Source organism: Cebus imitator, unplaced genomic scaffold (assembly GCF_001604975.1).
Source record: "Cebus imitator isolate Cc_AM_T3 unplaced genomic scaffold, Cebus_imitator-1.0 Scaffold92, whole genome shotgun sequence".
Classification (NCBI taxonomy): Eukaryota; Metazoa; Chordata; class Mammalia; order Primates; family Cebidae; genus Cebus; species Cebus imitator.
In genome coordinates this window covers 4,887,836-4,902,367 of record NW_016107407.1, presented here as the reverse complement: position 1 = coordinate 4,902,367, position 14,532 = coordinate 4,887,836, and the positions used below count along the sequence as shown (strand labels likewise).

The 14,532-nt window shown below is 36.4% G+C and overlaps 1 protein-coding gene across 8 annotated transcripts in view; it reads right to left on the bottom strand.

Moving 5' to 3' along the window:
• The window catches only part of ARHGAP12 (Rho GTPase activating protein 12), a 123,783-nt gene that overhangs the window by 48,812 nt on the left and 60,439 nt on the right, over positions 1-14,532 (bottom strand). For 4 of the 8 annotated variants that reach the window (XM_017535396.2, XM_017535398.2, XM_017535399.2 and 1 more), the window contains exons 4-5: positions 8,152-8,415; positions 1,054-1,194 (exon numbers count right to left, since the gene is read on the bottom strand). In XM_017535396.2, coding sequence (XP_017390885.1) covers positions 1,054-1,194; positions 8,152-8,415 — 405 coding nt within the window. The remainder of the gene's footprint in view (positions 1-1,053; positions 1,195-8,151; positions 8,416-14,532) is intronic. The other 4 variants (XM_017535401.2, XM_017535400.2, XM_017535403.2 and 1 more) reach the window with 1 other exon arrangement.

Sequence of the window (14,532 nt, the reverse complement as noted above, 5' to 3'; positions counted from 1 at the left end):
CTTGCTCAAGAACATTGCAACAAAAATTTCTAACTAACTAATTATACTAACAGACTTGCAGTTTAAGTTTGGTAAGAATAACTATTATTAAACAAGACTTTATTTGCTCTCTCTTTCCTCCAATGTCTGGCTAGTTGTTCAAGCACCACTTAACAATGAACAACATATAACATAAAGATACACAGATGTATATATGCACTGGAACACAGGTATACTCCTATTCTGAACACAGGTTTGAGAAACTGACAAAAGGGAATTGCTTTTCAATTAAGTGTACAACTAAACCATTTAAAGCTAATTTCATGCAAACCTTTAGGAATTACTTTCTGTGGTCAAACATAACAAAATTTAAGTAACTGCAACAACAGAACATCGTGCAATATAACACAGAAAATATGAGGGAAAAAAAGGCTACGTATTGCTAATACAAACATATGATCTTGAGTATGAAATACATGAAAAAACTGCTTCCATATGTTCTAATGCCAAATAATTAAGGCAGGAAAGAGGGATAAATGCCTAGCCCCATTTATTCCCAAGCATATCTTCTCAGAACATGCACAATCAATCAGTTGTTTTCTCAAATGATACCAGAAGCAATACACACACAAAATGTCAATATTCATTTCCAAACTAATTAATCATAAAATACTAGATTCATGGTTTTTGTTTTACATAAATTTGATTGTAACAGAAAAAGGAGAATAGGTAGTAAGGCAATGTACAATAATGGCACAGTGAGAAAACTATTTCCAAAAAACTATTCCCTCAGAAAAATATAAAGAAATATGCCTACTGAAGAAATCTAAACAAATAACATTTAACAGGTATACTCTTAAAAGGTCTTCCTTGGGTATCAAGACCACAAAAATCACTACCATCCTTAGCAATTTAAAACCATGAATCAGCAGTTATTCTGATTTTCATATTGTCAATTGGCATGATTATAAAGTGATGATAAAGAATATTTTCATAATTTTTCTTAAGTACTACTAAAACTATTTTATGAGAGAATTTTGCCAAAAAACACTAGATGAGAAAAAAAGAATGTACCTTTTCATTAGTATAGTCACTGGTATATAAGGTATGCCCACGTTCATCCAACTCTTCTGACCAACCCTTTGGAGGAGAACCACACTGACTATCTGACTGGCTGTAACAAGTGCTGTAGTAGTTTTCTTCTGATGAAAGAAGCTACAAATAGTCAGAAACATAAGAATTTTTCTTCTTTGAAATATAAATACGGAGCAGTGGAAGGTCTAATAATTTTACTTGACTGTAAGAAGATATCTAAAATATATCTGATATTTGATTTTGAAAATAAATTGATAAGTCTTTAAATGGTACACTGTAAGTGGTGAGGTAAAATTAATAGCAGTTATTTTATCGCATTAGTGCAATCCTAGAAAATTCACCATAATAAAACTGAAAACAATGTTTTCAGACTAAGGAGAGATTGAATGTTCTTAAATGCTGCTTTTGAACTAGAATCAAGTTTTAAAATGAGAGGAGTGGGTATGTGTACACATATCTATGTGTAAACAAAGGAAGAGATAAGGGAACTTCATTAGACTGAGCTTCCTCTCATGTACCACAAGCACATAGCCACATGCAAGGCAAACAACGCTGCTCAATAAATATATCTCGAACTATTTTTCTATAATTTGTGTTATATTTTATTGGTAAAATTTTCTAACTCAGTCAAATGCTTATGAAAGACTGCTGGAAACTAAACTTCAAAACAAGAAAAAATAATATTGAGAAAATTCAAACATAATACAGAGAGACAAATAAAAAATTCCGTACAAAAGTAATATAGGAGCCAGGCACAGTGGCTCATGTCTGTAATCCTAACACTTTGGGAAGTCAAGGTCAGAGGATCATTTGAGTGCAGAAGTTCAAAACCTGCCTGGACAACATAGTGAGACCTCATCTCCATTTTTTATTAAAAAGAAGAAGAAGAAGAAAATAATATAGGTACACATGATAAACTGCAGACACATGAGAGAAGCAAATTAGAAGAAAGGGAAAATTTAGCAACTTTTTATGCCTACTGACAAGAGGCACCACAATATGACTAAATGGCAATTTGCTTTCTGCACTTAAGATTCATTTAAGAATTATTTATTAGTAGTAAGAATTATTTATTACGTGCAACAAATAATTCTATTACCTCTAGGTAGAATAGTTTCAGCAAGTAAAACTTACTCATTCATTCATATTTTCTATCATCATAATTTGGTCTGAAACACTAAGAGGGGTAGATTCTCAACACTGTAGTTAAAGACATAAAGGGCCTAAAATTAATATGTTCACAAAAACATAGACAACTTTACAGAAGCACTGCATAAAGTGAATTATATATGTTTTACAACAAAAACATTTTTAAGCATTGAAAACCTAATTCAAAAATCAGGAGTTTCTTTTTATTTAACTGAGGCAACTTAAAATGCAAGCTCATAGATGAGAGAAGTGCAATAAAATGTTTAGAAACAGAAAAAGGGCAACTGAATTAGTAAAATTAATTTAAGAAATAATTAAAATCACAGAATCAATTTTTCGAAGACATGAGTTTCTAGCTGAAAAAATTCTCATTACAATTTTCCAACTTTTGCATAGTAAATTTGATGTTCTCTTCTACCAAGAAAAGTAACCTCCAATATCTTGATATGCTTTATATTACACTACAGAAACAGACTTTAAGATCTGGATATTCTCTACTGAAAAATAGTTGTTTAATGGCAGTTAAATTAAAGTTAAGATTATTTTTGGTGCACATTCTACAAATGTTAACTATTATAAATCTAGTAACTCCATTCAAAGGTGTAACCAATTGAATAACTTTGGGATCTATTCTGCAGCAAAGGTAACCTAGTACAAATATGAGTGGGCTATGACAGATGTTCCATTTATCGCAGAATGGCAGGTAGGTATCCCAATTGATCATCTGAACAGAAATTGCTAAAAATGTTACACAAAATGCTTTCTAAAAACAATCCATGAACAAAAGGCTAATTAAAAACTCAGAGGTCAAAAGCTAAGTGGAAACAAGAATCAACAGAGTCACGAAGAATGAAAAAAGACCTGCTTTCCTCTTGAAGGCATTTGCCAGACCCCAAACTAAAATGTTAGTTTTCAAGACCATGCAGGAGTGTTAGAGAACTGGACTCAAGATTACCAAAAGCAGAAAGTCTAAAAGGATATCCCGCAATACACAGCTGGGAACTCCAAAGACTTATACCCACAAATTATGGGTGAACCATAATTATATCTTACCCCTTTATTCCACACTAGGAAAATCATAGAAAATTTTCCCAATAATTAGGGGAAAATAAGGAGACTCTCCAGCCACAGGAATCTTCATGAAATCCAGATTACTATTACCACTACCTGGGTGGCTTGTAAAAACTAAAGCTAAAGATGTTACTTTTAAATATTCATAGTTTCCCTAGGCATCTGGCAGAAGAGACTCACCTCTGAAGGAAACCACCTTTAACCCCAACATTAAAGACTTCCTACTTATGAATTTCCAAGAACTATAACCTCACATTAAAACAGATACACTCTCAAAACACCCTGAGTGACAGTCAGCAGAAAAACGGTATAATGAGACTTTCTAAAACTCTATATACGGAAATTAAGAAAAATAAAATAGAAAACAAGACTAGAGAGAGATGACAAATAAATGCAACATATAATTTTCACTGGATCCTTCATTGAAGGAAAAAAAAACTATAAAGGATATTACTTGACAACTGAGAAACAGTAAATATTAACCATGTATTAAATAACATATTAATATTATATGTCTTGGGTATGATAAATGTATTGTGGTTTCGTTAGAACAAGTCCTTATACATAAAATATATTATCTGCTTTAAGTCATTCATTACACACATGTGTGTATTTGTGTTTGGGCAAGTGAAGGGAGAGAGAGACAAATAAAGCAAATGTGGCAAAATTTTAACCATTGCTAAATCTAGATGAATAGTACATGGCATATTAATGTTCACTGTACTATTCTTTCAAATTGTTGAAGGTTTAAAACTTTTCAAAGTAGTGATATCAGGAAACTCTCTCAAATAAACAAACTCCCCCAAACAAATTTAAAATATACCTTTTTAAAATTCAAGGATTGGCTTAACATCAAATGAAGGTACACACAAAGAGAAAAATAGCAAACAGAAGCTGGCTAGATCTTGAAATACTGAAAATGATGCATAGAGAGACATAGATGAACACAGTGAGATTAAACATTCATCTAATCAAGGTTCTAGAAGAAGAAGAAAGGGAATATGCAGCAAGTCTACATAAAAATACAGCTAAGAATTTTCCAGAATTGGTCAAAGACAGGACTCCTCAAATTCAGAAATCCCAACAAAGTCCTGGCAGAAACTAAAAATACTTTCACCAGTTACATCACAGTAAAAATACAGACACATGATCTTTAAAGCAGCCAACAAAAAGAGACAAACTATGCTTAAAGGAAAGACAGGTTGACATCTGAATTTTCACCATCAACAATGGAAGCCAGAAAATATAAGAATAAAATCTTTAATGAACAAGGAAAAAACAAACAAGAAAACAGTCAACTTAGAACTATATACCTATGTTCTTCAAAAGTAAAAGCACAATAAATAAATTTCTAGACAAAAACTAAGATTCTATTACTAACATACTCTCATGAAGGAATTTAAAACCATGTACTAATGGCTCATGCCTGTAATCCCAGCACTTTGAGAGGCCAAGGTGAGAGGATCGCTTGAGTCCAGGAGTTCAAGATCAGCCTGGTCAACATAGTGAAACCAGGATACAAAAAATTAATACAAAAAGTTAAAAAAAAAAAGCCAGGCATGGTGGCTCATGCGTGTAGTCCCAGCTACCTGGGAGTCTGAGGCAGGAGGATGGCTTGAGCCCAGAGTTTGAGGCTGCAATGAGCTATGACCACAGCACTGTACTCCAGCCTGGGTAACAAAGCAAACCTCTGTCTCCAGCCAAGAAAAGGCTCATATTTATCACAGAAAAAGAAAATGTGAGAAAACAAAGTGGTAAAAATTAGGATTAATTCTAAGAGTCATGTACAACAAGGGAACTAAAAATAGAAATATAACATATGACAGCAACAGCACAACAGCACATGCATATCCTATATTGCTTTAAGGAACAAGACGACTGTGATTAACTTTAGACTATGCATAAACTACGCATGCTAATAAAGCTGCACACTGCAGTCCTAGCTACTGGAGAAGCTGAGGCAAAAGGGCTGCTTGAGTCCAAGAGTTTGAGTTTGAGTCTATCGTGGGCAACATAACAAGATCCTGTCTCAGCGGAATCTCAAGCTTCTACCCACTGGATGTCAGCAGCACGTTCCCCATTGTGACAACAACAACAAAATCTTCAGACTTTACCAAATGTCCCTGGAAGGCAAAATCAGCCCTACTTATGAATGATTATTCTAGGGTAATAAGTACTAAAATAATAAGCTTCTATGTTAAGACAGAAGAGCCAACAGTTGCTCCCTCTCAAACCCCACTAAAATCACAACAGCAAAATATTCTTAAAATGACATATACCCACAACAACAGTGAGAACAGTCAAGCAGATGAACAAAAATGAAGGAGAGTGGGGGAAAATGACACCCGACAAGTTTACAGAACAGAATCTGCAAATGGCTCAGGAACTGATAATATTAGGTATTTCTAAAACTGGGGAATGAAAGCAGTGATACTAAAGTAAGGACTAATATTGCCAGAATCTCCTTCCACATACCTGGCTGCTTGGTGTGTAGCCCGTCCCTACCCCAGCAGAAGTATAAGTATGGAGAGTTATTCCCTCTGAGAAGGGAAAAATATTAAGATTCTGAGTTGGGGGAAACCAGACACAACAGGGACATGGATACCAAGAGAAAGAAGGGAGACTGAGAGACCAGGTGCAAAATGAATGCCAACACCAAGACCCAGACAGCCCTTACCTTGTAGGCAGGAGATCTAAAGGCGTCTGTGGAGATTCTGATTAGTCCAAAAGGAAAGACCTAATGGTTCTAACACAGGAGACTCCCCCACAAAGGGCTGACCCAGGTCTCCATTAAAGTTCAAAATGCCTCACAATTGTGAGAGAAAATGATTTCCATCCTAGAATTCTATACCCAGGAATACTATCAACTAAATATGAGAGCAAAAGACAGATATTTTCATACATGCATAGTCTCCATTTTACCTCCTATATATACAACCTTTCTCAAGAAGTCACTGGAAGATGTGCTTGAATCACTTTGGAAATATTTATCTTCATACAATTTGTACAGAGACTAGTAATGTAAACTGAGACCCTGTATAAAAGTCACTGTCAACTATTTACTAAAATAGAAAGCTAAGAAACATGTTAAAAGTTCCTATGTATAAATTATTTTAGTCTATAGTCTTTTTCCTAATTCTCCAACATTGTAAGATTTTACTTTACTACTGATACACAGGCTAGTTTATTTTCAAATCTTTCTAATGTATAGTTCAAATAAAATTTTCCTTTTTTCTTTTTTTGAGACAGAGTCTCACTCTGTCGCCCAGGTTGGAGTGCAGCTCACTACAGTCTCCACTTTCTGGGTTCAAGCGATTATCCTGCCTCAGCCTCCCAAGCAGCTGGGATTACAGGCCCCCCCGCCACCAGGCCCAACTAATATTTTTGTATTTTTAGTAGAGCTGGGGTTTCACCATGTTCATCAGGCTGGTTTTGAACTCCTGACCTCAAGTGATCCGCCCACTTCAGCCTCCCAAAGTGCTGGGATTACAGGTGTGAGCCACCATGCCCAGTCAAATTTTCCTTTCTTATTATAGTTAAACATGAACGATTTTTCTATTTTTGCTCTCACTTGAACACTAAAAACACAAGTTACTACCAAACTAAAGCTATAAATAAACCAACTGAAAAATGGGACAAGAAGAGAGTTAACTACAAAAAGCTTTTGGAGTCTGCTAAATACAAGATGTGTTCCCTGATTTTTCCAGCTCCTATCTACCTGAAGCCTACTTTTATTTGTACGAGCCAGCTGCTTTCTATAAGAGCAGGCTGTCCTATGCAGGTGGAGGGGCTCAATCTACTAAATGGCAGGATTTAACTCTGTTCCATCAATCCTACCAAGTTACTCCTGTACATCTAAATAGCCCCAAGGCCTCTTGCCAGACTACTGAGATAAGTGTTTCTGAAAATACAGCTGGCCAATTCACTGCACCATCCTGCAAGAGGCATGGAGGAAGGCAAAACTAGAAGAAGAAGAGTATAGACACTTGTTAGAGAAAATGATTTTAAAGCAAATTGTTAGACTTAACAGAATAATTCAATTGTAGCAAAGGAATTATAATTATTTCCCTTATATATAAGTAAAAAAAATGGTCTTGTACCACTGATTGACAAAGAGAAAAACTGGGAAGTAGTCTGGCAGCCATACTAAGCCAATAGAGAAAAATATTATTTCCATTTATTTAGCTGTGTCACATCACATGTTTTCTATTTTTTTCTAAAAAATGTCACTGGACAGCCAGGTGCAGTGGCTCATGCCTGTAATCCGAGCACTTTGAGAGACTGAGATAAAAGGACTGGTTGAAGTCATGAGTATCAGACCAGCCGAGGAAACATGGCAAGACCCAATCTCTACAAAAAAAAAAAAGTTTAAAAAAATTAGCCAGTGGCATGTGCCTGTGGTACCAGCTACTAGGGAGGCTGAGGTGGGAGGATCACTTGAGACCAGGAATTTGAGGCTACAATGAGATATCATTGCACCACGGCTCTCCAGCCTGGGCAACAGAATGAGATTCCACCTCTTAAAAAATTGAATTAAATTTATAATGTCACTGGCTTGTGCAGTAACAACTGAAATAGTATCTTCTAAAACGTAAGGGAGTGCACTGGCACTAGACAACTTAACCCCAGTTCTGGAACAAGTTCACACACTATCAGATTAGCAGATGTCCATTAGTCAGAGATTAGGAAGTAGCTAGCAATAGTATTAGTAAAGCTTGGAAATAATTTTTAATGTTCTTAGAGATTCAAGTGTTCTAACATGCTGACAGTAAAAAACAAAACTATTTACTTCTTTGGTTTCTGAATAATGAAAACAGAAAATCTGGTAACTTGTGGTTACTCCTTAATTACTCATACCTCTTGATCCCCTGGACTTTGGAAATCTCCTTTGCTAATGCTTGCATCCCGAGTCCAACGAGGTGGTTTCCAAGTTCTTTCCTGTGTTCCTCTGTTATAGTAATAGCAACGCCCTGAGCTATCTTTATGAGTTTCCCATTCTCCATTAATCTGAATTGCTGGGCTCCCAGGAAGTGGGGGAAGAGCAGACTGGGATATTTTCAGTTCTTGAAGATTAGCATAGACAGGAGAATCTGGCCTTCCTTGATTTGGAGGTGTGGTTGCCTGTGAAATAAACATTTTTAAATTTCAAGTTTAAACTGATATAACATTTAGGTCAAAATTAAATGAAACAGAAGATTTATAAACATAATACTAATTCATTTAAAAACATATATACAGGTGCATATATTCTAAGGAAATAATAATTTAACAGTTTTAATATTCATAGTCTGATTGAAAATTAAAAGCTTCAAACTGAATCCAGAGTATGCATAATACTTTCCTTTACCTGAAAGAATATGTGATGAACAGCCAAGAGTCGTGGTTTCTAATTTAAGATCTAGCACTAACAAGTTGTATGATATTGGGTAAGATCACTTTACCTCTCTGAAGCTGAAATTTTTTATCTCAAGAAATGAGAGAATTGGACTAAACCACCAAGGTTGTCTTCTTTGGCTCTCAAGTTCTATGATTTTAGGCAATCTTTTAAAATATAAAAAGTTTTACATATCAATAGTGCAGTTTTTATTATGAGAATTATCAAAACAAAGATTTCATATTCTAAGCCCTAACATTAAATCAGGAATATAAGTGAAACATAAAAGAGGAATAATACTTAAGCTAATAATTTACTACATTCTATTCCTTCTCAGGTATAACTTCTCAGAGGCTATAAACAAATCATTTAATCTCTTCCTAGCTTCCTTACTTGTAAATTTCCTAACGATAGAAAAATAAGAATTAGTAGTAACTGATTTACATGTGTAATGTTAAGCTACAGCTTTATTTATTTATTTTTAAATATCTCACTAGACGTCAGTCAAGAGCAGGATATGTCATACCCCTCATATAAGGACACTGTAAATCATATTTAGGTTACACACAGAGCTTCAATTGCTGAAGAAAAAAAAGCACACGTCTGAGAACACCTGCTTATACTATGTATTTGTATTTGTGTATATATTTTCCTTTTACGACAGAGTTTCTCAACCTTAGCACCACTGACATTTTGAGACACTAAATTCTTTGTTGTGAGGGCCATCTTCTGCACTGTGGGATGTTTATCAACTTCCCTGACCTCCACCCACCAGATGACAGTGGCGCATGCACACACGCCACACACATCACACACATACACACGCACGCACACACACACCCCCTCTGATGTGACAACTAAAATGCCTCCAGACATTGATGAATGTCCCTTGGGGGCAAAGCTGGCCCTAGCTGAGGAACCACTGTTTTTCCCTATAAATCCTAGAATTATATTCAGACGTTCAATTATTTCTGCAATGTATCTAGTTTTATGAATACTTTAAAATACTGAATTTGAAAAGAAGCATGTGAATGGAAACCCTGAAACAGTTTTATTGAAATAAAAGCACTTTAACATCTAAAAATGTTTGTCTCTAAATAATGGAGCGTAAATCACAGAATAAGCTCCAACTGCGAAAACAATAAAAAATAACCCAAAACACAAATACGTGTTTGTAAAATGGTCACTTTTGGTCTTCTTACACATGGTAGTTATACAAGTACTGTATTCAGTGATGCACATTTGACTATTTTCCTTTAAATGTTAGCTTCAAATTGATCACCAAACAACATCTTTTTATGAAGAAGATCTATCCATGGAGACAGGTATCATTTCTCCTTCAGATTAATTCCATATCCTATTAAATTTGTTTTCTCTGATGAAAACAAATTCTGTTAATATAAAAATTCTATATGGTAAATCATTTCTCAGAACCTAGAATATCTAGAAAATATTTATTTGACCAATATTAAAGATGTTCTTACTTTGCTCCTGATACTTGAGTAGAACTTGGGGAAATAAAGATACCAAGAAACAGCCATTTTCTAAATGACTTTAATGACAAAAACTATACCAAATCTTCAAGAAACAATTCCTGTTGTTTAAACAGTTTACATTTTTTTTTAATTAAAAGACGACTGATTTGTCAAATTATTATTATTTAGATAGGGTTTCACTGTGTCGCCCAGGCTGGCATCCAATGATGTGATAGTAGCTCACCGCAGCCTCAAACTCCCAGGCTCAAGCGATCCTCCCACCTCAACCTCCGGAGTAGCTGCGACCACAGGGGCACACCACCACACTTGGCTAATTTAAAAAATTATCTTTTGTAGTGACGGAATGTTGCCATCTCACCATGTTGCCCAGGAAATCCTACCGCCTTGGTCTCCCAAAGTGCTGGGATCACAGGTATGAGCCACCACATCCATCCTAATTTACAGATATTTACTAACAATCCCAACCCTCCAACACCACCATCATTTGGCAAGTCTCAATCATCTGTTTTAAAGAAGATGAGCCAGGTGTGCTGGCTCACGCCTGCAATCCCAGCACCCTGGGAGGCCAAGGTGGGTGGATCAGGAGGTTAGGAGTTCAAGACCAGCCTGGCCAAGACAGTGAAACCCAGTCTCTACTAAAAATAAAAAAATTAGCCAGGCATGGTGGTGGGTGCCTGCAATTCCAGCCACTCCAGAGGCCAAGGCAGAGAAATGCCTAAACCCTGGAGGGGGAGGTTGCAGAGAGCTGAGATCACGTCACTGCACTCCAGCCTGAGTGACAGAGCGAGACTCTGTATCTATTATTATTATTATACTTTAAGTTCTGGGATACAAGTGCAGAACATACAGGCTTGCTACATAGGTATACACGTGCCATGGTGGTTTGCTGCATTCATCACCCCATCATCTATATTAGGTATTTCTCCTAATGCTATCCTGCTCCTAGCTCCCCATCCCCTTGCTATCACTCCCCTAGCCTCGGACAGGCCCTGGTGTGTGATGTTCCCCTCCCTGTGCCCATGTGTTCTCTCTCACTGTTCTACACCCACTTATGTGTGACAACATGCAGTGTCTGGTTTTCTGTTCTGTCAGTTTGTTGAAAATGATGGTGTGCAGCTTCATTCATGTCCCTGCAAAGGACATAAACTCATCCTTTTTTATGGCTTTACAATATTCCATGGTGTATATATGCCACATTTTCTTTAACCAGTCTATCATTGATGGGCATTTGGATTGGTTCCAAGTCTTTGCTATCGTGAATAGTGCCACAGTAAACATACATGTGCATATGTCTTTATAATAAAATGATTTATAATCCTTTGGGTAGGTACCCAGTAATAGGATTGCTGGGTCAAACGGTATTTCTATTTCTAGATCCTTGAGGAATCGCCACACTGTCTTCCACAATGGTTGAACTAATTTATACTCACACCAAAGTATAAAAGCATTCCTATTTCTCCACATCTCTCCAGCATCTGTTGTCTCCTGATTTTTTAATGATTGCCATTCTAACTGGCATGAGATAGTATCTCAATGTGGTTTTGATTTGCATTTCTCTAATGACCAGTGATGATGAGCTTTTTTTCATATGCTTCTTGGCTGTATAAGTGTCTTCCTTTGCCCACTATTTGATGGGGTTGTTTTTTTCTTGTAAATTCCTTTAAGCTCTTTGTAGATTCTGGATATTAGCCCTTTGTCAGATGGGTAGATTGCAAAAATTTTTGCCCATACTGTTGATTGCCAGTTCACTCTAATGATAGTTTCTTTTCCTGTGCAGAAGATCTTTAATTAGATCCCATTTGTCAATTGTGGCTTTTGTTACCATTGCTTTTGGTGTTTTAGTCATGAAGTCCTTGCCCATGCCTATGTCCTGAATGGTAATGCCTAGGTTTTCTTCTAGGGTGTTTTTTTTTTTTTTTTTTNTTTTTTTAAATATTAGGTCTTATGTTTAAATCTTTAATCCATCTGGAGTTAATTTTTGTATAAGGTCTAAGGAAGGGATCCAGTTTCAGCCTTCTGCATATGGCTAGCCAGTTTTCCCAGCACCATTTATTAAATAAGGAATCCTTTCCCCATTGCTTGTTTTTGTCAGACATCAGATGGTTGTAGATGTGTGGCGTTACTTCCAAGGCCTGTGTTCTGTTCCATTGGTCTATATTACTGTTTTGGTACCAGTACCATGCTGTTTTGATTACTGTAGACTTGTAGTATAGTTTGAAGTCAGGTAGCGTGATGCCTCCTGCTTTGTTTTTGTTTTTTTGCTTAGGATTGTCTTGACAATGCAGGCTCTTTTTTGGTTCCATACAAAATTTAAGATGGTTTTTTTTTTTCAATTCTGCGAACAAAGTCAAGGTAGCTTGAAGGGGATAGCATTGAATCTACAAAGTACTTTGAGCAGTATGGCCATTTTCATGATACTGATTCTTCCTAACCATAAGCAAGTTCCCATCTTTTTGTGTCCTCTTATTTCCTTGAGCAGTGGTTTGTAGTCCTCCTTGAAGAGGTCCTTCACATCCCTTAACAGTTGTATTCCTAGGTATTTTATTATCTTTGTAGCAATTGTGAATGGGAGTTCACTCAAGATTTGGCTGCCTGTTATTGGTGTATAGAAATGCTTGTGATTTTTGCACATTGACTTTGTATTCTGAGACTTTGCTGAAGTTGCTTATCAGCTTAAGGAGATTTTGGGCTGAAGCAATGGGGTCTTCTAAATATACAATCATGTTGTCTGCAAATAGAGACAATTTGACTTCCTCTTTTCCTAATTGAATACCCTTTATTTATTTTTCTTGCCTGATTGCCCTGGCTAGAACTTCCAGTACTATATTGAATAGGAGTGGTGAGAGAGGGCATATTGTCTTGTTCTGGTTTTCAAAGGGAATGCTTCAAGTTTTTGCCCATCAGTATGACACTGGCTGTGGATTTGTCATAAATGGCTCTTACTATTTTGAGATAGGTTCCATCAATACCTAGTTTATTAAGAGCTTTTAGCATAAAGAGTGGTTGAATTTTGTCGAAGGCATTCCCTGCATCTATTGAGATAATCATTTCACTTTTGTCTCTGGTTCTGTTTATACGATGAATTACATTTACCGATTTGCGTATGCTGAACCAGCCTCACATCCCAGGGATGAAACTGACTCGATCGTGATGGATAAGCTTTTTGATGTGCTGTTGGATTTGGTTTGCTAGTATTTTATTCAGGATTTTTGCATTGATGTTCATTATGGATATTGGCCTGAAATTTTCTTTTTTAGTTGTGTCTCTGCCAGGTTTTGGTATCAGGATGATGTTGGTCTCATAAAATAAGTCAGGGAGATTTCCCTCTTTTTCTATTGTTTGGAACAGTTTCAGAAGGAATAGTGCCAGCTCCTGTACCTCTAATAGAATTTGGCTGTGAACCCATTTGGTCCTGGACTTTTTTTGGTTGGTAGGCTATTAATTGCTGCCTCAATTTCAGACCTTATTATTGGTCTATTCAGGGATTCGCCTTCTTCCTGGTTTAGTCTTGGGAGGGTGTAAGTGTCCAGAAATTTATCCATTTCTCCTAGATTTTCTGGTTTATTTGCATAGAGGGATTTTTAGTATTCTCTGATGGTAGTTTCTGTTTCTGTGGGTTCAGTGGTGATATCCCCCTTTATCATTTTTTATTGCATGTATTTGATTCTTCTCTCTCTTCTTAATAGTCTGGCTAGCAGTCTATCTATTTTGTTGATCTTTTCAAAAATCCAGCTTCTGGATTCATTGATTTTTTGAAGGGTTTTTTGAGTGTCTATCTCCTTCAGTTCTGCTCTTAGTTATTTCCTGTCTTCTGCTAGCTTTTGAATTTGCTTGATCATGCTCCTCTAGTTATTTTAATTATGAGGTTAGGATGTTGATTTTAGATCTTTCCTCATTTCTCTTGTGGGCATGCAGTGCTATAAATTTCCCTCTAGACACTAGTTTAAATGTGTCCCAGAGACTCTGGTATGTTGTGTCTTTGTTCTCACTGGTTTCAAGGAACATGTTTACTTCTGCCTTCATTTCATTATTTATCCAGTAGTCATTCAGGAGCAGGTTGTTCAATTTCCATGTAGTTGTTCAGTTTTGAGTGACTTTCTTAATCCTGAGTTCTAATTTGATTGCACTGTGGTGTGAGAGACTGCTAAGATTTCCATTCTTTTGCATTTGCTGAGGAGTGTTTTACTTCCAATTATGTGGTCAATTTTAGAATAAGTGTGATGTGGTGCTGAAATGAATGTATACTCTGGCCGGGCGCGGTGGCTCAAGCCTGTAATCCCAGCACTTTGGGAGGCCGAGGCGGGTGGATCACGAGGTCAAGAGATCGAGACCATCCTGGTCAACACGGTGAAACCCCGTCTCTACTAA